This window comes from Enoplosus armatus, chromosome 8 (assembly GCF_043641665.1).
Source record: "Enoplosus armatus isolate fEnoArm2 chromosome 8, fEnoArm2.hap1, whole genome shotgun sequence".
NCBI classification, from domain to species: Eukaryota; Metazoa; Chordata; class Actinopteri; order Centrarchiformes; family Enoplosidae; genus Enoplosus; species Enoplosus armatus.
The window spans coordinates 9,706,686-9,734,203 of record NC_092187.1 but is presented as its reverse complement, the minus strand read 5'-3'; the positions used below and the strand labels follow the sequence as shown (position 1 = coordinate 9,734,203).

General features: G+C 43.2%; 3 protein-coding genes across 4 annotated transcripts in view; all 3 read left to right on the top strand.

Annotated features, from left to right (window-relative positions):
• foxj3 (forkhead box J3) overlaps nt 1-1,676 on the top strand; it is a 40,470-nt gene extending 38,794 nt beyond the window's left edge. The window contains exons 10-11 of the mRNA XM_070910745.1: nt 155-256; nt 1,555-1,676. Coding sequence (XP_070766846.1) covers nt 155-256; nt 1,555-1,676 — 224 coding nt within the window. The remainder of the gene's footprint in view (nt 1-154; nt 257-1,554) is intronic.
• A 3,082-nt stretch (nt 1,677-4,758) lies between these two features.
• Nucleotides 4,759-15,143, top strand: pdpn (podoplanin). Of its 2 annotated transcripts, XM_070910436.1 has the most exons (5): nt 4,759-5,185; nt 11,416-11,808; nt 12,173-12,281; nt 12,691-12,739; nt 13,561-15,143. In XM_070910436.1, exons 1-5 carry the CDS (start codon nt 5,122-5,124, stop codon nt 13,615-13,617), a joined length of 672 nt encoding a protein of 223 aa, XP_070766537.1. In that variant the 5' UTR covers nt 4,759-5,121; the 3' UTR covers nt 13,618-15,143. The 2 variants fall into 2 exon arrangements, with proteins under 2 accessions (XP_070766537.1, XP_070766538.1); XM_070910437.1 differs by lacking the exon at nt 12,691-12,739.
• Nucleotides 15,144-22,691: 7,548 nt separating this feature from the next.
• prdm2a (PR domain containing 2, with ZNF domain a) lies at nt 22,692-27,180 on the top strand. The gene is made up of 2 exons (XM_070910747.1): nt 22,692-26,947; nt 27,097-27,180. The coding sequence occupies exon 1, from the start codon at nt 22,692-22,694 to the stop codon at nt 26,913-26,915; it is 4,224 nt and encodes a 1,407-aa protein (XP_070766848.1). The 3' UTR covers nt 26,916-26,947; nt 27,097-27,180.
• Nucleotides 27,181-27,518: the final 338 nt, after the last annotated feature.

Genomic DNA, 27,518 nt, shown 5'->3' with positions numbered 1-27,518 from the left:
TCTGTAGGATTTCTCGAACTTAGCATAGGAAGGCAGTGAAGCTGTGTGTGCACATGAAAGCAGCTCGTGTTCTGCGAAGACACATATGCATGTGTGAAAGTCGGGATACTAATCTGACAGTTAGTCATTGCCCTTTTTGACTGTCTTCCCACAGGGAACATGTACATGGACTCGAGACAGAGCATTTCCTCTCTGATGGGCCCACCAGGATACCCCCACATGCCTCCCATGAGCAACACGGCTCCCAGCATGACAGGTGACTCCTCCATCGCTCTCTTAACAGGTCAGGAGGAGCACATGGAAATGCAATGGTATATGTGTGTATGCAGGTTTACATCCATGCAAGAGTGTGTTTATCAGTACCAGAATCTTGCTAGTGTTTTTGCCAGTAGATGGTACAATATCAGTATTTGATGGTAACAATATGGTAGTGCTGTGATGCAATGTCACACAACCAACTTAAACAAAAAGCAAAAGGGAAAGAACCATAAATTCAATATGAATATCAGTAATTTCAGTAAGATTGGCACATTTCTCATATGAATTAATACATTTTAATTTTTGAGAACAAACTATAAATGTATGTGTCACAGACTGGCTCGGAGAATGAACAAAGTAACAGGCACAATTAAAGTACTCCAGCAATTTAATGTTGCACTTCCATAAAGTTGGAGAGAGACAAAATTAAAAAAGAACTGTCAAATTTGATGCTGAGGACGCTGAGATGTCCCAACCTTTAGTTCCTAGTATGAGTCAAACTCAAAGAAACTGGATCCTACATTTCCCATGACTGAAGTGACGTCAGAAGTAAACTGGTCTTCATGTATAAAATCGATGGATTACCCCGTTAAGACTAATAGTTTCCTCAGTTTTTACAGGAAAAACTATATTTTTATAAATATGATATTTGGTTTAAACAATTAATTAATTAATTAATTAAATGCCAAGATTTTGTGTGCCAGCATCAAAAAGATGTTTTTATTTCCTGCTGCATGAGTAGTTTCAGTATTGTAAATGATCCTGTTATTGTAACAAGAACAGCTCAGAGTGCTTCTGAAGATAAAGATACACAACCACACATAATGCAACACAACATAACTACTCTACACACTGAAGTATCAAATATTATCATCATTGAATCAACACATCTCTGACCGTCTAAAATGTAGTTTTCTAAGCTTCATAAAGATGCAGCAGCTTTTACTGCTTTGGATTATATTACAAGACCTCCTATATTTATTTTGAAAGTAAGATTACAAGAGTGTGTCATGTTATGCTAAATTGCATGTGGCATCACAATAGAATAACCAGTTGTTTCAACCAGTGTAGGATGAGAATTTAAGACATGGTTGATTATTTTATGCTGTTTCCATGTTTTTTGACTTTTCAGATTTTTCCACTAACTGCTGACACCCTTGACATGATTGACCTGTGTTTCCTATTCCTCATCCTATTCACAAATATATGTTATAATAATAACAATTCCGTGAAATGTCACTATGTGTGCAACAGTATCTTTCAGTGTTAAAGCTTCTGCTCTCCCTCCATGTTCAGGCCATCTCAGCCAGCTGAGCCAGCAGCAGCAACACAGGCTGCCTCTGGGACACTTCCAGGTGAGACGCATGCTCACTGCCGACGACATCCAGGACGACTTTGACTGGGACTCCATCGTCTAAAGTGTGCCGTCGTTGTAACAGAGGGATGAAGAGAGAGAGAGAGTGGACATGAGAAAGAGACTTGTGATGACAGGTGAGGAACTGGCCGACCTGCTTTTTTTCACGTGTGCGGGGAAAAAAAACAAAAAACAGAAGACAATCCAACAGAAAACAAACGGAAAGTCATATTTCTGATCTTGCTGGCCTTTTTTTTCTGGCACAAGTGGAGTCTTAAGACAATCATCATAAAAAATGAGACTTACACAGGACTGGACCAAGCCAAGATTCAAACACACATTGTTCGAATCAAAAAGGACGTCTGAAGCTCTCTGAATTGCCTCATGTTGTGTCTCCCAGTGCCAACAGGGTTACAAGTCGCCAAAGTGTTGTCAAATCGTCTGTGAATAGTTTTTTTTCTCAAATCTTTTGTTTGTTTCCTGCTACAACTTGTGTCCCATGTCTGCAAAGTTTCAGCACCCGTGCCTGAAATGAATGGTGACCTTGTCTTCACCAAACTCCCTGCAGAAAATCATTTACTCATCCGCACACATTCAGCAGGTCTAACCATCTCATCCTGTCCTCTTTGTAACATTTTCTTTGTTCGCTCTAATAGTGGGCATCCGTGTGGCTGTGGGTCTTTTACAACTACAGTTAGAAGGAGGATTTTTGAAGAAAAAAATGATGGTGTACCTGTCCAACTTGAATCAGTACAGGTTGAGTGGAGCACCACCTGCTGGCAGGCTGACAGGCACCATCTCGCTTCCTTTGCCTAAAAAAAGTTCTATGCACCACTTCCTTTATCTTTGTTCTGTCACTTTGGACACCTGTTTGAAACCTTTTCAGTTTATTTTATCATTTTAAACGTCATTATTGTGTTTGTGGAACAATCCATGGTGCCATGTTCTCAGGGTGTTACATTCATATACCATGTCAGACCAACACAAATCCATTTACATCTCTGTGTGTGAGGTTACTTGCATGTTGTACGGTGCCGTCAGTGTTCACTTCCTGTTGGCGAGCAGCGAGCCTCCTGGTGACTGTGGTCAAAAAGTTGGAAATCTTCATTTGTCAGTTTATAAGCTACCTGATGTAAAATACTGTGGAATAAGCTTTTCAGTAGCTCAAACAACAGCCACTAATTAAAACGAAAATGAGATGCTTGCTAGACTTGGACTTTGTCGACAGTAACACATCATTTTCTGAGATATAATTCAGTTTTTCAAGGTTTTATAATTTTGGGGAAAGCGCATATCAATTACGACGAGGCAATGAAGGTCGGGCAGTGATTTCACAAGGCCTCATTTAGGAGATGACGAGCAGTTTTTTGCACAACACCAAAACTTGATAGCATCTGGTGAATGAGAGAAATAAAAGAAAACGGGGAACCTTTTTATTCCTTTGTTTCAAAAGACATTAAAAAAAAAAAAAAATAGGTCAACAAAGGAGCAAAGACTAAACAAAAGTTTAAAATGCTCAACTTTTTTTTTACTGTGATGTTTAATTTTGTCTGTGTGTACAAGTGTGTATAGTCCTCTCTGATTTCCTTTTTAGCATACAGCTCAAAAAATACACATAAGAAACAAGTGATTTGTTCGTATTCAAGTGGGTACACAGTGAAATATGGGACCTTTAAGTGCTCTTTGGTTTGGAAGATCTCAGTACGTGTTCGAACGGTCAAAACAAGGTCTCATTATAGAAAGAAAAGAAAAATACTCTTTATTATTGCCATTACAGTGACCAGCATATATATATTGTATGTTTGTGTGTGGTTGTCCTTGTAAATAACAGTATGTTACTCCTATGTTTGCCCTTGAAAAACACAGACTGATCAAAAGAAAACAGCAAATGGAGAGAAAGTATTTTGTTATTTGTCCTTCAGGAGACACAGTATGTACATACCGTCAGTATATTGTAAATAAGTGATAAGAAAAAAAAGAAGAAATTGGCATTGGCGTTTTGTGTGTCATGAATAATCTGTGTATGGCGGTTCAACAGGTCAAATCTGTTTCAGTGTTTATTAAAATGTTATTGACCATTTTTACTGCGCTAACCTCGCATCTGCTGTCGTTATTTCATCAGCTGTCGGCATTTTTGAATTAACAGTCTTACAAAAGAACTTGCCGCAGTTGCCGTGCTGTACATGAGTCTAAATCTAACCCTCTGCCTCTGTCTTTTGGAGTTTGTACAAATACAAATTCAGGCAAAACAAAATTGAAAGAGCGGTGAATGCTTCATTTTTGGTTATTGAGATCACTTTTTTTCCCTGCTTGGCTTTGTACTGCTTTGCTCGTAGCTTGTTGTCCAACAGGTGTCAGCCTAGTGCCAAGCAACAGTTTGTTTGCCCTCCATCGCATGTAAACTCAGCAGACCACCCATGCCCGCCCCTGTGAAAGTCACACAATGTTCTAACTGTATTTACGGCTCCTTTTCATTAGGAAAACCTGTTTAAAAAGCAGCTCTCTTGCTACTGTCTGTCAGCCACAGCTGCATGCTGCCACTTTATTTTGCAAGAACAAGTTTGTTGATTTAAACCATTGATACAGATGCAGTACAGATGCTTGTTTCACCCACTGTTTGCCTTTTTAACTGTTGTTTTTAGCTGTGTTCTGTTGCAGACACTTTCTTTGTGATTAAGGATTATTTGAGACGGCTCAAAGCTCTGTTTACATCCCGCTCCATTCATTCATTTGTTGCTTGAGCTTTCTAATTTTAGAAGCTGGTCCGTTAACGTTTGGAGTGCCTGTCTTGTCTGTCTTGCTAAATTAGTCAACTGTGTATTTATCTGTATTTCTAGGTGTTTGCGTGTGGGAGTGTGTGTGCGTGCTACTGATATTGCAGGATTGGCAAACAGGAAGGCTGGCTGTGTGCCAAGAGGAGAGCGCGTCCTACATGGGGCTGGACCACGAGGGCTGAAACCACCTAACTGCCCCAATCCAGACACCCTCCTCCCCAACACAACCTGCCCCTTGCTCCTCAACCCGCCCAGCCCCACCACCAGTACCAGCACCCCTCCTCCACACACACACACACACACACACACACACACACACACACACACACACACACACACTCTTTTCTCTCTCCTGCTGTGTGCCAGTCCCTCTCTCTCCCTCCACTTCACTTCCTCAAAGTGGCCAGACCTCTCGTCTCTCTTGTCCCTCTTTACATCCCTCCACCACTCTTTTTCTTCCTCCTCCAGCTGTGAGAGCGACCAGCCCCGTTCGTCTTCACCTCCACAAGTTAAAAGGATCTCAGGCCGCTGCTTTTTCCAAACCTCTCCTGAATACTTTATTTTCCTTCTTGACCTTTTTTTTTGTTTTGGATCCTCAACCCTTCCCCTCCGGAGAGGCTGGTGGGTGCGTGTCTGGCGTGTGTGCAGCAGCGTGTGCAAGGGCTCCGGTGTCGTGCTCTTTGCCCTGAGAGAGTCCCTAAAGGTTGTGACTGAAGGAGAAAAGTTTTCGCCACGATGAATGTTCAGCTGCTGCTCCTGTTGGCCCTGGTCGGCCCTTTCAGTGCCTTCACACATGCAAGTAAGTGAACTCTCTGCTATCACCGTCCTGCTGTTAGCACACTGTGTCCCCTCACTCCCTCTGCCTCCATGTGCCCACACCACACCACTCTTTGTCTGCTTTAATCCCTTGTGATTGAACAATAACACTCTGGTTTTCAGAAGTTCAAATACACAATTTTAATTTGTGTATCCATTAACTGATTAATTAAGTTTTATGTTCAAATCATTTTAAACACTTTTCACATTTCTTATGTTTTTACTGTTAAATCATCCCTGAAAACTGCTTCTTCCAACTGCCGGCTGTAGTCCGGCCCATATGTTCCACCCTAGCCGAGAAATCCCCCTGATGGAAAAGCAAAACTTTGGGTGAAGGTGTTAATTTAACAAAGAGGGGGCAACTCAAATGGATAGTCTGTGTTGATTTTAACAGATAACCTCCCTCTGTCTCTCATTTTCACACTCCTCCTGAGCTCTGAGGACAGAAGGAAAAGTTTGATTTGCCGACACAAGGAAGAAATGTGATGTAATAGCAGGAGCTCTGCTGCCTCGTGCCTGTAAATTCTTGGCACTGGCAAAGAGAAGAAAGGAATATCCTTTGGAAGGATCCCAAAACAGAGCTCATACACAGGGAGGGATGGGTGGAGGGTGTGTGTGTGGGGAGGGGGGGGGGGGCGGGGGCTGTAAACTGTAACATACACCGAAGACATTTATCTGAAAGCTTATCCACTGTCTCCTCTCACTTTACTCCTGCTTCTCTCATTTTCCTCTCGCTGCAACTACTCTCTCCTCTGACTTTCTCTTTGCATTTCTGCTCTTTCTCCTTGTATCCATGTTTTCCCTTTCTTTCTTTCTGCTTGCTTCCTTTGCGTTGACCAGCAGTGTTTGCCCAGGGGAAGCAGCAGGCACGGAGGGGGTGGGGGGTGGGGGTGGGGGGGGGGGGGGTTGTGGCTGGAGCCTGAGGGAGCTGTAGGGCAGGGCAGGGCTGGTTTGCGTGTGTGTATTAATAGAGAGAGGCTCTATATTTAAGAGGGTCATATGGATGAGAGAGCAGAAAGAGATGGGAGGAGAGAGAACACCCAGTACGTGATGAGCTTTAAGAGGCGCCCCACCCTCTTTCACCCGCATGTTGTTAGACCTTGCGGCGTGCCGCCCCTTGGCGTTTACCCATCTTTGGTGGGGTATCAAGCTCTACCACTTAAGCCCCCAACACCCCACCTTCCCCACCCCCCTTTCTCCAACTCTCTGCCCTCTACCCCTGTCCCAGCTTGATGAGTCTGGACCCCAGGGGAAAGGGTTGGTGTAAACTCGTGGGATGGGGGGGCAGTGAGGGGCTGGGTCTATTTTTAAACAACAACCTTTACCGGTTGTGGACAACATACCTCCCCCATTTCCATGGAGGTTTACTCTGAAAAAGAAAGTACTTACACTTTCTTAACTCAGCCGTCTCTGTTTTCCACAGAAAAGGGGGAAATAGCTCATTCCTCATCTATGCTTCGCAAATGGGGTCTTTTAACTCCCTTGCGCCTGCTCACTTAACCAGCTCACTTAACTAGCCCTCCACCTCCTCCCTCACACTGTGCGCCCCCCCTCCGGTCTCCTTCTTAATGAGTTTTGTCTGCCTCTCTGGGCCTATAACATCCCCGTCACATCTGGCTGCTGGAGGGAGAGGTCAATGCCCTTTGTCCGTGCCCACTTCTAGAAATGACTCAAATGTTGCGCTCATACTCCAAATATGCCGGCATAGAGGGACCGTGAAGAAGGAGTACTTCTCACGTCAACTGAGTATCATTTCGAGAAAGAAAAAAGAAAAACGCTCAGTCATGCTTCCAAAAAGTTTCCGCAAGGAGAGAGAAACATCTGTTTATGGAAAGGAGTCTGAGGCCATTTTGGCCAGGACCAAGCCCTGATGACGGGAGACCGTAGCAGGGCTTCAGAGTATAGCCCAAACCTCTCTGTGGAGGGTTTTTTTTTGTGTGTGTCTCCTCTATGAGTACTGACACAAATGTCTCATGTCTCTAGCACCTACGTGTGCTGCAGGGTGAGACATGGTGCAAGAGAGAGTAAGGGGAAAAAACTTGAGCTGCTGACTGAGGATCACTTACACAACTGGGTGGGTGTTTTAAGATGTGGGAGTTGGATTATAGATGAATTAAGGGGCTTGCTTGATAACATTGTAGCTCAGGGGTGTTGCTTTTATCTGGGGTGTTATGTTTTGTTTGAAAGAAAAAGAGGAGAGTTGGAGTGATGCCACAGCATGATCTGTTTATGTAGCCATTTCTACAGTGATTGCATTTCATGTCATCCCTGCCGTAATTCATTACAGTTTAGGAATTTAATCAGACCTGTTAGGCCTAAGATTAAAGGCCCACTTGATCTAGGTCTGGACCAGTTTCTGCTCCTGGCGATAGAGTCCAGATGGGACCTGCTGCACGTCCTCCTATCTAAGTTGGACCAGGAGAGGGGGAAAAAAATCAGTTCCTGTACGAGTGTGGACACTCATTGTGTTGCGTCTGTGATAAGACCGGCTGAGAATGTTCCACTCCAGCCCGTCTCCTGCTTAAAATCCCCAGTGTGCAGTGCATGGCACACCCCAGTATCTCCACAGCTGACTCCCACTGGTTGAGCTGGGGGGTGGAGGGGTGGGCATCTCGTCGTGGTGCGGTGAGATGGGCAGGGCGCCTATCTCTCTCGCATTTCCCTCCTCCTGCACTGCAAAAACATTCCTGGGCTCCGAAAGGTGGACACATTCACACTCCCTCACACCGTCTACACTCCCACACAGGACCATGAATTAGTAGCTCTCTCTCACACACACACACACACACACACACACACACACACACACACACACACACACACACGCACACACAAACGGGGGGGGTCTCAGTGACAGCTGATTGTGATCGTAATGGATGGAAGCTGCTACTCCCTCCTTTCCTGTCTCACACTGTATATCGTTGTGTGCCTCCCTCACTCTTTTCACTCTCTCTGGAGGCTTTATTTATGCCAGGCAGGAGTAAAGACCCATATGGGTGCCTCCACCTCTTTTTGCTGTATTGCTTTACCACTCCTCTTACTTTTAACTCTCCTGCCTGCCTTTTACACTCCACCTCTCTGTCCGTCCCTTTATAACCACTTGTTTTCTGCTACGTTTTGTATCCTGGTTATCCATAAACCTTTGTCCTTGTCTTAACTTTTACATAATGAATGAGAAAAGTGAAGTGATTTTGGTGAATCAACCCTTTAATGCCCAGTCAGTGGCTGAGTCAGCCATACGTTTACACACACACACAGACACATGAACACACGTAGTATGAACTCGCTTGCACTTGCAAAGCGCTCGTTGACTGGCAGAATGATTTCAGGCTGTTTCATGCTTCACATGGAAATGGCTGCTAAAGAGCCCATGCGGTCAAAATGATGTAATGGCGGGTAAACTGACCCGGGTGCACCACCGAAAATTTGGAATAATACCAACACCACAGTTACGTAAACGTTTCTCAGTCTAGGATTTAAAGAATGAAAAAGAAACTGGAACTGCTTCCAACTCTGCTGCGTTTTTACTTGCTGAGGGGTGCGTGGGGCTCTGTTTCCTCGCAATGCCCCTTAAGTTCTGAAGGTCTTAATGCGTCTGGTCATCATTAGACAGTACACAAAGGCATGTCTGAGTTTACACGGTGCTCACATATCTAGAGAGTCTGTCCTTTGACTGCCCCCTGTGTTGGTAGAAAGCCTTACCAGCTTCGGGGGTCCTGTTCTGGATCTGACCCTGTGCTCCGACCCCTCCAGAGGATTAACAGGAGGGTCACTTACATACTTGCTAACTACTACACACAGACACACGTCTTGCTGTGAGGAAAAACAGCAAACCAGAGACAGGCCATGTTCGCAATTATATCAAGCAGCAGAAGGGACACAGGGGCTGCTGCCCCGGCTTCTCGGTTTAGAAACGGACCATTCCCTCAGAGCTCCCCTCCAGCCTTTTGCTTGCCCTTCTGCCCTCCCTTTCTTTCTCTCTCTCTTTCTCTCCAGGGATTCAGCCTTCTCAAAGGTTTCAGCAGCAACAAACCTATCCTTAGGGAGTGGCAGGGTCATGGAGAGGAAGACGGGCGAGAAGTAGATTAAAAGGAAAAGAGAGGAGAGGGGATGCAGTCTGACTGTGTTATTCACTAATGTAGCTGTGTTCCGGATAGTCAGCGCAGTGGGGAGGAAATACTACTCTGAGCTAATTGTGGGAACTGTACACATAATGAAACAATTGTTAGAGGAGGTTGAGGGGGCGATTACACATAGCGTATGAAGCACAGACCGTTTTATCATCGCTTACATACGTTCCAAACAAACAGTCTGAGTCGCCTTTTTGAAAACCCCCTTCAGTACTATGCCGCCGTGGGAACAAATGTTTTGTTATATTTACCCCGCCTGTTGCTAATGAGTGCGCTAGCCAACATGGGACTAGCAATAACCACACTGGTTGTTGGACAAGTCCAGCCATTCAGAGTTATTTTTACCCCTTGTAAAGTATTCTCTATTATTTCAAGTATTTAGAACAATTGGAGAAAATGTTGATGGAGAGAGCATGATGTCAGACGCTAAGTTTAGACGGCTCACATAGACGCTCGTTTCTGGTCTCTGTAGAGTAAGAAAGATTTAATGTTTAGTTTTCAGGCCAACATCTTGTCAGTGGAAAGTTAACTCTAGACCGTAATTTTAGTGCCACACTGAAATCAACCACCAGTGCTGTCCAGGCTGAGCTTTCAGTTGTGGCTGGGAGGATGCTGAGCATGGGGGGATGGAGTTAGGGTTATTGGAGGGAAATGATTAGGTTGAACCCAGGCCGCTTCATAGTCCAGACCCTGATGAAAGACAGAAGGATAAATGCATGTCTTTATACAGTTGCTAAATACAAAATGGGAGCCTCCATTTTACTGCAAGCACAGAAGGTCTTTTGAGCTCTGACTTGATTTTAAATGTTTGTCATTCAAAAGAGTTGCAAATTACACCAGATTGATATTGGATGATAATTATACATATCTCTATTAATAGAGAGAAAAATTAAGGTGTTCAGTCCACCATATCAAACTTCCCTGAGTGGATTTAGTCGTCCTGAGATTGTCTTAAAAAACTGCAGATGATCCAGTTGTTGTGTTTCTCACACGATCAGGCGTTATCCCTGCAACCCCTCCCTTCGATGACTGCACATGTTAAGAGGCTGAGGCTGAGGGTTAACAAGCCTTCCCGCGCTCTCCGCACCCGTCGGCTGCTGCTACAACAGCAGTTCCCTCCACAGGAAATGAGGCAGAGGATGTGGCATGCCAGTACGCAAACAGAGAGCCTTAAAGACAGGATGGAGGGGCGGAGGAATGGAGGGAGGATGTACATTTTATGAAACCATGGGGTGTGGTGGTCATGCTGTCACGGTAGCCGTGTGCTAGTGATGGGAGAAGTATGAGAAAGAGGAAAGGTATCACGTCATTATGTCAGGGACGAATCTAAACATTACATTATCCATTTTGACCTTTTTTGTACCTGTCCTGACAGACTGTCCTGCTGCTGAACTTAATATAACTGGCCAAGAGGCAGATCAGTGTATACTGTAAGCACAATGTACTGGGTCACTACGCAAAGGGTATATATAATTTTTATGTAAGCATATTTTTTATAAATTTCACATATCTAGATATAACAATAAAGTTCACAGTTGTCTTGTTTAAATTAATTATAACAAGTTGAATTTTAATGAATCTGTCAGTGTTAAATCTGAAACGTTATTTTCAGATTTTGAGAAGATTTTTTTGTTCTCAGAAAATACAAAAACATTTAACTGAATGTGGTAAATATTAATTTGACTTTTTAAAATGTGATTTTTAATATTTTAGTAAAGATTTTTGATGCATGAAGAAAATGCTATGTTAATAAATGTGATGTTTTTTCCATTTGGACAAAAAAGCTTCTTTTCTGTACTGGAAAATTACAAGCTTTGCATTTTAGTTTTATGTTTATTACAACCATTGTACACAATATTATATTTGAGACTTCGGAGAGAAAATAGCATTTTGCCCCTCCTATTGAATGTGGCTTATCAGCAGCACCATATATAACACAAAACATATGACAAATACATTATACATATGTGCAGTTACAACAAAAATTATCCACAAAAACAGCTCCACAGCTCAGCAATAGACTGTATTCCTACATTTATACCTGCATGTGAACCCATCTGTGACATCTAATTGCTCTCCCCAGGCCCCACAGAAATCCCTGCCGACCTTGATGTTGGGATCACTGAGACTGTAGCAGACGTTGCCCCTGACGCTACCAATGCTCCAAAAGAGGACCATGCTGTTGTCACTGGCCCTCCTGCAACCGAACCAGCGGCGGCCCCTGAAGAAGTCGCAACAGAGGTCGTCACGGAGGCGGCCCCTCCTTCATATACGGTCAATACCGAAGAGCCCGTTGTTGATACAGAAGCCCCTGCTGCTGTTGCTACTGCAGCACCAGAACCCCTTATCACTCTCCCTCCTGCTGTGGAGACCGCAGTCCCCACTGAGAAAGCAGATGCCGAGGTCATAACCGAGGCGACGGGAGCCACCGAGGCAGAGGCGGGTGACAAGGTGGTCGTTGAGGATGACACAGATGGTGAGGAACGTGTGAGATGGAAGCTGGTGTACTTTAAAGGTGGTCAGTTTGAAGTCAGGTGTTATTATTGACTCATATAATGCTGCAGATACTCTGTGAGCCTGATGTGGAAGTGAGTCTGTTTGGCAGTAAAGCGTTCAAAAGTCACATGCAGGACTTAAACCTCTCCAAATATGACTCTCCTCCCTCTTTGGCTTGCCATGTCATCCTCTCTTTCTCAGAGGTTGTTCATCTTCTGTGAGAAGTGTGAATATTACCCATAAAACCTAAGGTGTTTTCACTGGTCTACATATAACATGGAAAATAATAATACCAAAACCAAACTGAAGTCTGAAAAGTGTACTCTCGTCTTTCTGTCCCACAGAGGGCTTGAGTTCTGGCCAGGTAGTCGGCATCGTGATCGGAGCTCTGTTGGCAGTGATCATCGTCATCGCCGTGGTGATCGCTGTTGTGAGGAGGATGGGCAAATACTCGTAAGTACCTCACCTCTTTGAATGGATACACATTCACACACGCAGAGCTTGAATCTAGAGTGCAGACAGTTAAATTAATGTTGTGCAGTGAGTCATCACTTCTGGCTTCCTCTAAATATGGAGTGAAGCATGAGCTTTTAGTCATCACTGACACGTCCTATGATGAAATAACATAGGCAGTGATGTAATGGATCTTGGAGAGAGAGATGGTGTTGTTCTGTGTGATAAGATGAGCGAGCCCAACACAAACTGCGTAGCATTTCGACCATAATTGGTCTCCGCTGTTAAACATGAGAGTAATAGGGGTCCCATCCAAGTGACGGTATTCCCACGAACCACACCCTCCCCCTCTGAGAACAATGTCATGAGCTGCATGTCTCGCTAATGATGAATGTTTCTTGTGTCACAGGTCTGCCAAGAACAAAAAGCCTGCAAAAAAAGACAGCATATTGATTTCTGTAAATGTCTCTATTTGATTCTTTCAGCTAATCATTTTAACCCCTTGCCCATCATCCCTCAATCCCCCAATTCACAGACGTGTAACAGATGTCTTTTTCCGACCAAAAAAACACTGACAAGTTTGATGCTTGTTGCTGCTTTCGCTGACACACAGCTCCATGGCTCTAGGAGGAAAATTGGGCATTCATAGTGACAAGTGGCTCTATTTGGCCTTGAAATTAGCTCGTTTATTGACTCAGCGTCTGTCTATGTGGCCAACGGTCATCAAGCAGACTGGTTTTACATCAACAGCTTGATTTGATCCCCGGGAACAGAGGACTGGTGTTTGTCAGAAGTGGGGCAGCAACACAAAATCGTCGAATTCTGTTTGATTTTCGTCTCAGGAACTAATGATCAGTCTTTCCGTGATTGTTGGTCTATTTTAAGAACATGTATTTCATACTATGTCATCTCAAGAGCTTCGCTGACTAAAAGGGGAAAACTAATCTGGTCAACTCCCAAACAACCTGGCTTTACAACATTATGTCTCCCTTGATAAACACACCTCTTATGTATGTTGTTTCTTTTTTTGTGTATTGACCTAAATCTTTAATCTTTTAATTAAATCTACAAACCATCTTTTTTCACCACCCATTTTGTTGTCAATGTCCAGGTGCCCTAATAAGGGGGACGTTACCAGGAAATGACACTAAACGAAACAAGAGCACAGATTAATTAACTTTAAAATAAGCTGAACCTCAGAAACTCTAACTACTGCAGATTCAATAATCCTCCTTTTTCAACCACTGACTGACTCTCTCTCTTTTTTCGTATCCCACAGCCCTTGAGGAAGAAGCAGGCCAAGCAGCAGGAGCGCCCAAAGTTCTGGAAATTGTGAACTACTGATCTGTGACATCATTAAAATCATTAAAACAAGCACGACACCAGAACTAAACTAATCTAACCAGGACTCTGGACTGTTGCCAAAAAAAGAGGGGGAGGGAGGCGTGTGTGTGTTTTATGTATGTACTGTATGTATGTGAGACAAGAGGGGTTACATGAGCAAACATCCTCACCTCCCCCGCTACCGCCCTGACCCCCAGGAGCCGCTGATATAAAAAGGCTCTGTCCTCCCCTACTCCCTCGGAGAGAACAAAACAAGGTGACAGCAGGATGTCACAAAGAATTTCTGGCCTTTTTAAAATGCATTTTGTAAAACAAAAGAGAGAGAGGGGAAGAAGGGTAGGGGGTTATCTGACATCTAGGGACAAAATCTCCCTCCTTTTAAAGAGTGATTGATTTAGATTTAGCATGGACGTTTGAGAGATATACAAATGGAAATATACTGACAAACCTAAAGGAAAACTTAACACACAAGGATGGTGGGAGCAGGAAAGAAAGCAGGAGATACTGTTACAAATTCCACAGGATGTATATACAATGCAAGGGGAGTACATAGTATACAGCTAATGACTTTCTCATATGTTGCAGTTGCTTAGGTTAGCATTTGATATTATGGAATACACAGTACATACGGGCAGCCTTAGGCTATTGTTGTGGCTAATAGACCTTTAAAGCACCCCTGAGCACCAGTTAAACCATTTTCCATGTAGCCAGAATCCCAGATATGTTGGCCAATTGTATGAAGCACCGTGTGCAGGAGTTGTTTTGACATAACACTTGCGAACTCTGAGGGCTAGCATGAGGCTAACGAGAAAGAAAAGGCACCCTCATTTGCAAGAGTAACGTGACATTCTGCCCACTTTAACACTGACGTATAAAAACCTAATACATATCTGTGAAATTTAGCAGAAGGGTTTGTGCCACTGTCTCTGGTATTCTCTAGGTAGTTAGGAGGATTTTAACTTTTGAAGTGCATTATTAATGTGAATTGACTGTACTTTTTAACTGCCACCCATTCCAAAAAGAACAGCTTTGACGACTCCTGGCTTGTTCCTTGTAAAGGCTCAAACACAGCCAGTGGTTTTTAGACATAGTGATAGCATTGTCTTGACAGTGTATTCATAGTACTTCTGTTAATAGTTAGATTACCAGAACAGCCATCCGGTCATTAAATTGAAATAACCCCAGATCGCACGTACAGGATGATGTTTTATAGTTGCACTTAGTTTTAGTGCACAGTGTTAGGCAGTAATGCCCTTTTTTGTGCTAAATGGGTGTACAAATAATGAAGTCTCAACTTAGCTCCGCTTGCTTTACAAACTCGTTTAATATGTGCACTGAATGAGTGATGTAATGTTTAATGAATTGGCTTTAGACACTGCAAATGTTTGCAACGACACGTTTGTTTCCTCCCTTCTGCTTTGCCACATATTATCAGTTCTAGGTCTTTCATTTGTGCCATCTGATTTGTTTGAACCGTTTTAATTTAATTGCAGTGTTTTTGTTCATACTGTTTCAATAAAAAACTGAAAACACTCCAAAGTATTTCACTAAAGGCTCTCTTTTGTCTGCGAAAATATCTCTGAATAGCTTTTTCTTTTTTTCTAAATATCTGTTTATTGTCCTATAGCCATTTCCTATCAATTAGATTACGTAGTTACCATGGCAACGCCTAAAAGTCAGCGCATTCTTGAGCAGCACTGTATTCAATCTCGAGTCAGGCCAAAATACTTGTGACAGTTAAAATCTCATGACACTTAGTGCAATTCACACACGTGAGTAACAAGCTTCCACACAGGCAGCATCCAGTCCGCTCTGATTGGCCCATTCAAGTAATGCTTCAAATAAAAAAACAAAACAAACAACCACTTTTCAGCAAGGAGACAAACGGCACCAAATATGGAGGAACATATGGCCTCGAACCGTTGAGTCGGTTGAGCCCTCTGACAGTTAAGTGTGTTTTTTATGTCATGTTGTGGACTTTTTCATATGGTGCTGTTAAGCTGAGGCAGGGCACCAACAGTAGGCTGTGAGTCGCACAGAGATGCTCTGTGTCTGGCTCCCTCTCCTCCGTGTGGTTTTAGGCAGCGGCCCAACGCCCACCACCCCAGCCTCTGCCCCACTGGCGAGCTTCATAACTCTCTTTAGCTCACTCTCTCGCCTCAGACTGCCGGGAACAATGGACTCTTTTGAGAGGGGCAGATGGAGAGGCTATGGGCCGTGGCTGTGAAGCTGCTCGCCAGCAGCTCCCTCTCTCCTCTTCAGCAAGGGAGAATTCTGTACGTTGGAACAGGGTGGAGTCACTTCCTGGGTGGGCCCAGCATCGATCATGTGCATTTACAGACACACACACACACACATTTAGAAATACTCTCACACAGACCTAAATCACCAACTTTTCAGATGAACACATGTTAAACCTATCATAACAGTCATGCTCCAGCAAAATGTCCCAGCAGAAGCAGCTATTAGGACACGCCATAAAAGTGTGTGATTCACTGAGAGTCTCAGTCATGATTCATGACACATGGTTTCAACAGTGCACACACAGGTCTGTCTCATATTTAATTATCAGACTCAAAACCGCCTGCTTATGTGGTGTGCAGGCATAAATGTGAGCTGAGTGTGTGGAAGCTCTGCATATTCACATGTGTTGGTGTGGTCCGCCGTGTGTGTGTGTGTGTGTGCCTGGATTGTACATGTTATGTGCTGTATCTGTAAATACATACACACTGTATGAACCTATATGTGCACACGTGAAATCAATCCCAGTGATGGAGTTGTCAAAATGTAGTCACAACACAAGGTTTCCCCTCCCCTTTCCTGTGCTTGTCTAGAGCTGACTGAAAAACTGAAAGGAAGGAAGAAACTGCTCAGCTCTAACAGACAGACGGAGGAGGAAATATCGTTCCCTCCAAATAAAACCAGACCGGTGTATTTTGATTTAACAGAAGAATGTGTGTTTACATGTATTTCTCAACCAGAAATACCAGGTCGTTTATAGCTGACTGGGAGTCGCCTGTTTGGGACGTATTCCTGCACAGAAGAAACCTGTGGTCTGAACTGGTCATCCTTTTTATTTGTAGGAAAGCTGTTGGTGCTCACTCAGCAAATTATTATCCTAACAGTGTAAAGAAAGCACAGATTGTATAAGAGGGATGAGGCTTTTCTAAATGCAGTAAAATAAACACCAAGCATCAGGCTTATTCTCTTACATTGGTTTTTGGCAGATGAGGTCTGTCCTTCAAGATGTTTTGCCTTTCTGTGCTCACTCTTTAATCAATAGTTGATTTTATTTTTTTCAGTATGGGGATCCAACACCTCACCCCATCCAGAAAGAAATGGAAAAAGGAAAGGAAACAAATCATTCAAAATGAAGAATTGTTTTCAAGTACCACAAGAAAGTTTTGGTAACTTTTGTACTACAAAATGTATAATCCCTATATCAAGTGGTCTTAGATTATATGTACATTATTTGAACTTGAAGTAAAATCATGGCTGTGTGGTGGCAAAGTAGTGTTACTTTGGTTCCATTTCTCTTTACTGTTAAGTTGCTAGAAATCTGATACCAGATACCATATACTCAAACAGATCCCCCTTACATTAATGTTTAAAAGCATTCATCCATTCTCTCCTCCAGGGTCGCACATATTACAGCTCACGTTGGCTGAGAAGCACTCATATAGGCAGATAGACACCTATAAACACACAAAACACAGAGAGAACATGCAAACTCCACACAGGAAGGCCTCAGGTCCTTCTTGCTACTATTATGTCACTGTTTGTCATATATAAAGTTGAAACAGAAACAGCGAAATGCCCTCAGTTCACTGCCTATATAAATCCCCCATCTGGGACGGTGATGTTACAAAATGCATTTGTGGTTGATGTGCTGTGTTTCAATCTACAGGAAGTGATTTGATAGTTTGATTACTGTCACAGATACAAAAGATACAAAAGAAGTATTTTTAGTCTTCACTATATGACAGACAGGACACTAAACAAGCATCATCTCATGCAGTTGACATGAGCTCTGTGGCAGTGTGTGGGTCTGCTTCGCGTGCGAGGAGCGCCACATGTCGAGCCTGTAGAGCACAGGAGTTTGTGATGTCATGAGATAAGGAGAGGGTGGGGCAGGGTAAGGGCTGGGGGGGGCAGATACAGTGTGGATGATGCAAGAAATAGCTGAATTTGACTGTGTGTGACTGTGTGGCAGCAGAGAGTTGGAGGCAGTGAAAGGGGAGAAGGATTGATGATGTGTGCGTAGTGTGCAAGTGTGTGTACAGTATCTTTACTTTACTTTACTTTATGGAAGTCAAGGTGCATCTCTTAATGTGTGTGTGTGTGCAGAAGTGAGAAGAGGCAGTGATTCTGGATAGCACACGTGTGTTTATTGGACTTTAGGGAGATTATTAGCATGGGTGTGGTGTGTGTGCGTGTCCTGTCGGTGCATAAATGTGCAGTACAGTGCTACAGTTGTGTGTCCCATGTTTTTTTGCACTGAACGGTTTACATTTGTGTTCACATTTACATGTTCTTCCCTGCACATCTGGCGTCCCACAACATGAAGCAATAACTGGTCACAGACAAGGCTTTGTCTGTGCTGTGTGGCACACATCTCCGATAAGGGGCCCTTATTGTTTCATACCAAAGCCCTGCTCACTGGTCCGCCTGACATACAGACATGTTGTGGGCCACCTCTCCCTCTTTGTCTCTCTTGTTCTATATGTTCATGTGGATGGTGAGTGGTTCATTGTGCGCAGAATCATTGGCACGAACCGGTGCCCACTGCCACAGGAAACGCTACCATGCATGTAATCTGGGGCACACTTTCTTTCACTTTTCTCTCACAATCCCTCCGTTCCCTGCTTTTAAAGTTGTCCTCAAGAATATTAATAACTTTTAGACCTTTTGGTGTGTTTAAACAAAATAATTTTCTTTCTTACACGTACACATTTTAGTTTTTCATTTACATTTATCTAATTTTCATTGTGCTTTTATCACACAAGTGGCCACAAGAAGTAAACATCCAACTTGGTTCAAGATGCAACACCACTATGGTGTGCAAACGTACATATACCTGCAGAGATAACCTCACATACACACAGTCATAAATACGAAAATATCACAACATAGTAGTTATGTATAAATGCTCAGTGTCATTACAGTTGGAATAATGACCTGTAGAGAAAAGGGAAACATAAACAAATACATAATTTAAAAAGGGGGAGAGGCACATTTTCAAAAAAGTATATCTACCAAACACACCATGTTTTATCCCAAGTTTTTGACCTGTGCAACGAGGATGCACAGTTTCTGATTAATCTATAAATGTATTGAATTGCTTTCAGTTCTAGCAAAACTCATTCCTACTGTGTGACAGACTTCGACTGCTTAGCCATGTGTGTGACATGGCTTCCAGGCAGTCAGCACCTGCTTATACGATGATTTGACGTATGTGTCTGACCAGTAGACTCAATCGTGAGCTGTTCATCATAATTCCACAGCTGCAATTGCCATCAACTGTGAAAGACATGCTGGAGCCTTGGGCATGTCCAGGGTGACTCACTATGACGAGCTATATATAAACATGATCATGGTCAACTTGCCACTAAACAAACTAGGCATGAGAATCTTATACTGTCGAATAAATTTTGTTCCTCAAGAGTTATGTCAGTTCAACCCACCACATTGTATCCGCAACTTAACTGCAAAGTTTGGGAGGGTGAATCTAAAATACAGAGAAGGAGAGTAGAGTAGAAAGAGGAATGTTTATGATCTTTCATTATGCCTTGCAGAAGTCTGGCATGTAGTATGATAGCAAAACACCACTCAGCCCACATACATTACAACAAGAGGCATACCATGCATACGCCATGAGAGCACCACCCATATGCTGCACGATGTCACAGTTGTACATGTGGGGTCTGGAGAACTCCTACAGATCGTCTCAAAGAATGATTTTTATGTTGGCATGGTCCTGGAGGTGGAAATAATGCCATGTGAAACTAGGGGGTAGCTTTCTATCAGTGTAGGTGTGAGCTTTATATGAGCCAGTGCCATGTGATTCAATTGACAATTGTTGGGGCAAACAGAGAGCTGGTCAGGGGAAGAGAACACATACTAGTGCACATCATAAATCTTCAACTTGTCAGCTTGGCGTGGTCGTCTGTTTTCTCAACAGCTGTGAAACAGAAATGACGATGGGAATTTGACTACAACATCAGTCAAAACGCAGATGAACTAGCACATATTTTTGCAAGATGAAGCTTAATCAAGTAAAAAGTATATGTATATATATATATATATATATATATATATATATATGTTATCTTGTCTGTTTACATGAAAAATATCTCAATACTAATACTGCATAAATGACTATGACATATAGAAATTGATACTAATAAAACCATTGATATAGTAAACATTACACATTTTAAAATGTTCATGCAATGCAAACAACACAGAAATACATGATGTAAATGACCAAAGTTACAGCACAGAAGTGCACTGAAGTTACCAACCTCTTTACATCAGACTTTAATATATTGCGCCCTCTACAGGTCGAATCAACACACTGCAAGGACAGAGTTAGTTCAGAAATAAAAGTATGAGATAATTGAGAGGCTGTGTTATGAGGAAGTTCAAGAATTTCAATTTGAATAAAAGTTGTGCGTATTGGTTAAACCACACTGTTTAAAACTAATCATTCAAATGCATTTAGTTTATTTCAAAAATGAAAATGTATTTTTGAGAATGTGAAGAAGGTGAAGATAACCAAAAGTGTCAACATGGGGCCTGTAGGTAAAGGTATCTGGCCCGGAATTTATATAGTTTCAGTTCGGAGTCACAATTTTAGATGAATACAACATTCATTATGCAGAAAAACTAGCTGGAGACAGCATGTATATTTGTAATATCTTAAATGAATGTCTGCAACATCTTAGCCTACAGCATTAGATCTGTACATCTTAATGAAACACTTTGTACAGGCTGGCAAGGATGTGCTAATGTTCTCATTTTAGTCTGAGCTGACAGCTGCCTTTTGCTGTGTGTTTTTTTCATTCCAGCTCCTGAATAAACCTGTTGCCGATTGGTCCACATTTGACATCCACATTCTCTAACCAATCAGAATGCCAGAACCTTGTTGGTACATTGGGGAAGGAAAAAAACTGTCCACAACCTGCACGAGAGGAATATTTCAAACCGTTCTACGACCGTTTGTTCGGCTGCAGAAGTATGTACGGAAACTATAACGTGCAGTTTTGTATTAAAGTCACTGTTTGTAACGGTCGTGTCGAACATTCTGTCTTAAACGTAGCCAGGGCTTGCGAGCTAGCATTGAAGCTAGCAGTATGTTGTTAATGCATTAATGGCGATAACAGCTGATTTCTTTCACTTGGTAAGTGAAGCCTTGTCTCAGTTATAGGGATTTAATTAGCAAGCGGCTTTCTTGTATCTGGATGACAGTGGTGGGGCTATTCTAGAGAAGCCAGTTGACCTTTCAGTGGACGAGCTAGCAGCTTCTGTAGCAAAACAGTAATTTGACGACGTGTTGTGTGACCAGCTAGCAATGGTGCAAGGACGGGGGAGCGTCATCAGACCAGGTGAAGCAGATGCGTGTGAACTCACTCCAAAGCTAATCCGACTTGTAATGTTAATATAAAATTTATAAAAAAGTATTTTTGTTAGAAATCTTTCTTTTTATGTGTGATAATTGTCAAATGAGCCCGTTGCAGCGCAGATGGATGGAAATACAAGTTCAATCTTACGAAACTGGCTCAAGTAATTCAGTATGTAGGCCCATGAGTCGTGTTGGAGCAATTTTCGGTTCTGCTAATATGATATCGTGACTGATTCAGTTTTATTTGTGCAACAGCAACTCACCACAGGGTAGTCTTAAAATAATTGAAAGATAACGTGTAGAAACACTAGCTATAAGGTCTTTGTTTACATTTCCTCTCGTGTCTTCAAGTGCCTGAAAACGGCTAGTAATTGAATAATTATGCAGGATAAATAAAATAATAATGATAAAAGTAAATTGTGCATAACGAGCAAATTTAAAAAACGGATAATTTAAGTAAGAATTGAGTAAAACAGATTTTGATGCTTGAAGTGCTGGTGCAGCTATGAGGAGCAGGTGGAAGAGCATGACAAATGTGGCACACATGAAGAGACTGCCATTTTGTCCTGCCGACCAGTAGATGACTGTCAAAATGCACAAAACTTGATATTTTTTTCCAATAATAACTGAAAGGTAGCTATCACAAATTGATAATGATTGAGGTGTGTGGCTGTTGCCGGGTGTGAATGTGTGTAATCAGTGTAGCAGGTGGTGTGAGGCAGCCATACCAGGGTAAATAAGGTAATCATGTGGACAGATTAGCTGTATTTTGGGACTGTACTCACACATTGTAGACAACTAGTGAATAAAAAGAAAACACTTGCTGTATATAACATTGAATTAACAGTGTTACAAAGTGTAGGTACACTAGCTTATGCTGTGTTTGTTGGCTCATAATGTAACCTTGATGCGCTTGAGGGACATGAGCATAAGTTAACAAGAAAGGACCCAAGGCTTATTCAGCTGCCAAATGGCCGAAGAGATAAAGTGCCCTGTGCTCAGCTACTCCCACACCACAGCTGTTCACCCTGATCAGTTTGAGCTTCTTATCATTCAGTAGTTTGAGCGCAAGTGTCATGTTATATTATAGAACAGATTTCATAGTTGTTTTTTTTAATGTGTGTTTCGCTGTTTTCTTTTTTCGTCCAGCATAAACAAAAACCTGTGTGTTCATCTGTCCAACAAAACATGCCTTCTACTCTGCACTTGACCATTAAAATGGTAAGATGGTGTGATAACAGTTCTACAAATTGTTTTAATTAAATGTTGACTCTTTGGATGTTTAAGTTAATTTGATGCAGCCCTTAAATAGCACTTCAGCTATATTATGTGTTTGTTTGCTATATAATATATCTTCTTTATCTATTCATTAGGTGTGACAACTGTCAAAAGTCCTGTGTGACAGACTTCCTTCAGAGAACTGGAGAAAGCCTCCTCAGAAGATGGAGGACTCTCCTCACTTGTACGTCTCTGAATTTGGAGACAATGAGCCTATGGAGGAGGGGGAGGATGAGGACGTTTATCAAGAGGAAACTAACATGGAACCAGACATGAATAAGTCACTGCACCCAGAGCTTCATAAGCATCCCGGTCAGGATACTGAGAGAGACTGGAACTCTTTTCCCTGCCAGCACTGTGAGAGACATTTTACCAGCAAACAAGGCTTAGAACGACACATGCACATCCACGCTTTGGCAAACAATGAGGCACACACATACAAAAGCAATAAGAGCAGCATGTCTTTTGGTTCAAATCTGGGTCAGTTGCAGCATGAGAAGATGAAGCCTCTGGATTCAGAGGGCTCAGTCATACAGCTTCATACTTCATCCCCCACTAGCTCTAATACTTCCGTTTTGTCGGCTGGAGACCACACTGCTCAGCCAGACAAGCAGGGAGTATTAGACGGCCATCATGCTTGCAAGTACTGTGAAAAGATATTCACTACGCATACCAACAAGCGACGGCATGAGCGCAGGATCCACGAGCAGCACATGCAGCTCGCACGTGTAGAAAAAACCCAGCTGCCCCTGGAGGAAAATCTTCAGAGGATATTCAGTGGAACATCTCAACTCAAAACGGAGCTTGGTGAAAGTACAGCACCTGCAGGTGTTCTGGAGAATGAAGGGGAACACACAGAGCAATACATGCTAGATGTCTCGAGCAATATTTCTGAGAATCTCAGTTTTTACATCGATGGAAAGATAGTTTCAACAAGTACAGTCAGTAGCTGTGAAGCAGCTGAGGTTCATTCTGGGTCTTCGACTTTAGTTAGACTGGATACCCTAATTCTAGACCCTGCCCAAATCAGCCAGGTTTTAAATACAGAGTCAGTTACAGGCAAAGAGATACCTGGTCAACCATTGGCCAAGAGAAGAACTGCAACACCACCTCTTTTACCACAAATTAAAACTGAACTTGAGTCTGAGGTGGTAGTGTCTTCATCCTCATCATCACTTGTATCTTCTTTAATAGAGAATCTACTCCCTCAGAATATGGAATCTACCATTGTGCAGAAGGAAAGAACAGTGTTTCTGTCACCTAAGCTTAAGCAGCTCCTGGAGAAGCAGGATGGCCTCAAACCTACACTTGCTCTCATCACAGATGGCCAGAAGCCTTGTTCACCTGTGTCACTCTCTGTCCTGCCTGCTGGAACAGGGAGGTTTAAAAGGAGGACTGGATCTCCACCAAACTCCCCACAGCAAAACCCAACATCTAACGAGGAAACGCCAACGCTAGATATAGCAGACTGTGATGCTGTAAGTACGGGACAGATGGAGACTCAGTATAGCTTGTCACCTGTGCACCAAACAGCCAGTGAAAAGGATGACACAACTAAATCTGTAGAGGATCCAGCAGTGAAGCCTGTCTTGACAGAGAGCTGGCCCCCCTTGACTGGCGGTAATTCCTGCAACCAGCAACCACTGGATCTCTCCAGTACGGTCAAAAGAAATGAAGATGTAGCTTCAGCTGATGCCGTGCTTGATTTGAGTTTGCAAAAGAAGAACGCAGGTGAATCTGAACTGACATTGAAATTAATTTCACAGGCAGTTTTGAAAGAAGGAAAATTAAATACGTGCATGATGGAGAAAGCCTTAATGAATATTGGAGAGCAACATGTAAGCCTCGGAAATCTTGAGACTCCTTTAGTCACAGACTTCACCATAGTTACAGGTCCAGATATGATGACCCCAGTGGATCCTGTTGCAGAAGGACTCGTTTATGGACTTGCCCTACCCCCCAATTCTCTGACTCCATCACCTGCCTCCCTTACCCCCATTGCCCTGCAGCCAGCTTCACCGTGCACTATAGCGTTTGCTTCCCCAGCCTCACACACCATGCTCCCTACCGCTCCTTCATTAATCACAGTTTTGGCACCACCACCACCTATTTCTAACCCTTCAAGCCAACCAATCCAGGTATTGGCCCCAAATATATCTCCTGAGCCCTTGGTAATCTGCACAGAAAATGCATTAAATTCTTCGGAGTGTGATTTAACTGCTGCATTTGCCACTACAAATTCTGCAAACCTTGTCACTCTCTCCCAACCCCTTGACCCGACTCTCAATCTACCTGGCCACGTGTTTCTCACTGATCAAATAGCTCTTAATCCACCTATAGTTGAGTCCACTCCTGTGTCAGAAGTGCCATTCACACCCGCTGTAACTTTAAATGATTCCCTCATCAAGTCTTACAACATTACCAGCAACACAGTGTTGATAGAGTGCACAATAGCTCTTGAAGCCCCGGGGAGTGTAGTCCCTGCTGCAATTCCCTTACAAGAAAACACTGCTGAGCCTCCAGCACCTTCACAGATGGTTGTTAATCACATAGAACAGCAACAGATTGTATCCGTGCCCAACCCTCAAACTGTGGACCCCGCTATTCTTGTGTCCTCCATTGCAGAATCAGTAACCCTATCCACCACCACCACCACCACCACATCAGTGATATCTGATCATCCAACTGTGGGTCAACCAAGTCCTGACCCAGAGCCTGTTGTTAATACAGAGCCACCAACCACAAAAGAGGAGGATGCTGCTGACAGTGCTGTTTCCATACCTGAAATCCCATCTAAAACCTCACCTTCTTCTGAGAAAGCTGAAGAGGACGGATCCTCAAACAGCACACCAAGTGATGCACAAGAGCAGACTTTCACCAAGAATTTCATCTGCAATGTGTGCGATAAGCTTTTCCATTCAATGAAAGAACTGGGCCATCATGTAGGTGACCACGCCGATGAATGGCCCTACAAATGTGAGTTCTGCGTGCTGCTCTTCGGCAAACCCTCCACTTTGCTGGACCATCGATCAAGCCTCCACGGCGTCGGCAAGACTTATGTTTGCAGTTCGTGCACAAAAGAATTTGTCTACCTTTGCAATCTGAAACAGCATCAGGAAGAATTACATCCCGGCCAGCAGTGTACATACACAGAAGAAGAAAAGGGAAAACTAAGACGTCAGAACTACAACAACTCAACAAAAGTCAAGATGGAGCCTTCGGTGCCTGATGCTGCAGAGGAACCCAAGAAACTGGTGAAGACGGAAGAAGGTGAAGTCGATGTGGCTGCTGAGGAACTGTTTACAACAATAAAAATCATGGCCTCAGATGGAGGCAAAATCAAAGGGCCTGATGTTCGTCTTGGCATTAACCAACATTATCCCAGCTTTAAGCCCCCTCCATTTCCTTACCATAACAGATCACCCGCTGGCTCAGTGGCTTCAGCCACAAACTTCACCACCCACAACATCCCACAGACCTTTAGTACGGCTATTCGGTGCACCAAGTGTGGAAAAAGCTTTGATAACATGCCAGAGCTACACAAGCATATCCTGGCTTGTGCAAATGCCAGTGATAAAAGGCGTTACACACCCAAAAAGAATCCCATCCCACTACGCCACTTTGCAAAAACTCAAAATGGAGTTCTATCTACCACTAATTCTACGAATGGACTAAATGCCTCGAACAGACCCAGCCAGTCAAACAGGTCCAAACCTAACCAAGAATCACCAGTGAAGGTGAAGTTCAAGGTGCTGAACAAAAAGAAGAAAAAGTTGGTCCAAAGGGTCATGCCACAGAGGAACAAGTCAGTGTCTTCATCAAATAAAATGTCACCTGCACAGGCGGATGAGCAGCAGGAGATTTTTGTCTGCCCACACTGTAGCAGGGAGTTCACAATGCGCCGCAGCAGAACCAAACACATGGCAGTCTGCCCCAAGAAACCTAAAGAGGTGAAGAAAAGGAAAGAAGGAGGGATCTCTGTGACAAAGGAAAACGATGGGCACCTACATAGAGGGGTTGAAGAGAAACAACAAGCCTCACCTCAGCATAAAACGAGACTCCAAACATCCGGCCCTGCCAAGAGGCCCGCCATCCTACCAGTGCAAACCGTCTTTTCAAGCAAAAGAAGCAAAATAATTATAAAAGAGAGCATGCAGCCAAAACAAGAGGCACCCACTCTGAGTGAACTTCCCATTGTTCGCACCTTCAACCCCTCAATGCGTCAGTATAGCAGAGTGCAGCACAGCGCCAAAGGAATCCCCATTAAAATCACCATAGTGAAACCACAACAGACTGCACCACAGAAGGATGAGCTGCTGCCCACCCAGAGCCGAGATGAAGCAACCATAGCCGTTACTAACAGCTCTGAACAGAGCCCTACAGCTTGAGGACTACTCAGCAGCCCACCGGGGATTGTCAGGTAGTTAAAGCACATTTAAATTTATTTGCAAAATGATGATGATCAAGTGACGTAATTGCAAACAAAAGACATACACAGTGATTCCTGTAAGATGATCGTAAGCAGCCTCATGTCTGTTTTTTTCTCAATATTTGTTTTGTTGTTTTCAGGACCCTGCTGTGTGGAACTCCTCATACATACTTGTGTCACAGTGATACTAAAGGGAGATAACTGCTAATCACACTGTAAATGTCATGGACTCATAGACTGCATCGTACTGTACAATAAATGACTGAACTGAGGACTTATAAAACAGACGACTGAGGATACTGCAGAGAGTGGATGTGCTCAAGTATTTGAATGCTTTTGTAGTAGCTTGGAGTTTTGTAAATTTCTCCTTCAGTTCGGAAAACTTTCTGTCAGCGGCTTGGATTTGCACTTTGAAGTTAATCTGACCGCTACATGTCACAAATTGGAAAGGAAGTGGGAGGAATTGAGCTGGAAGGCTACTCTCATTCGTACTTGGTGGGTTATATAGGGGGGATGGCAGGTGGCAATCATTTTCAGCATGCATTTGCACTTTTACTTATCT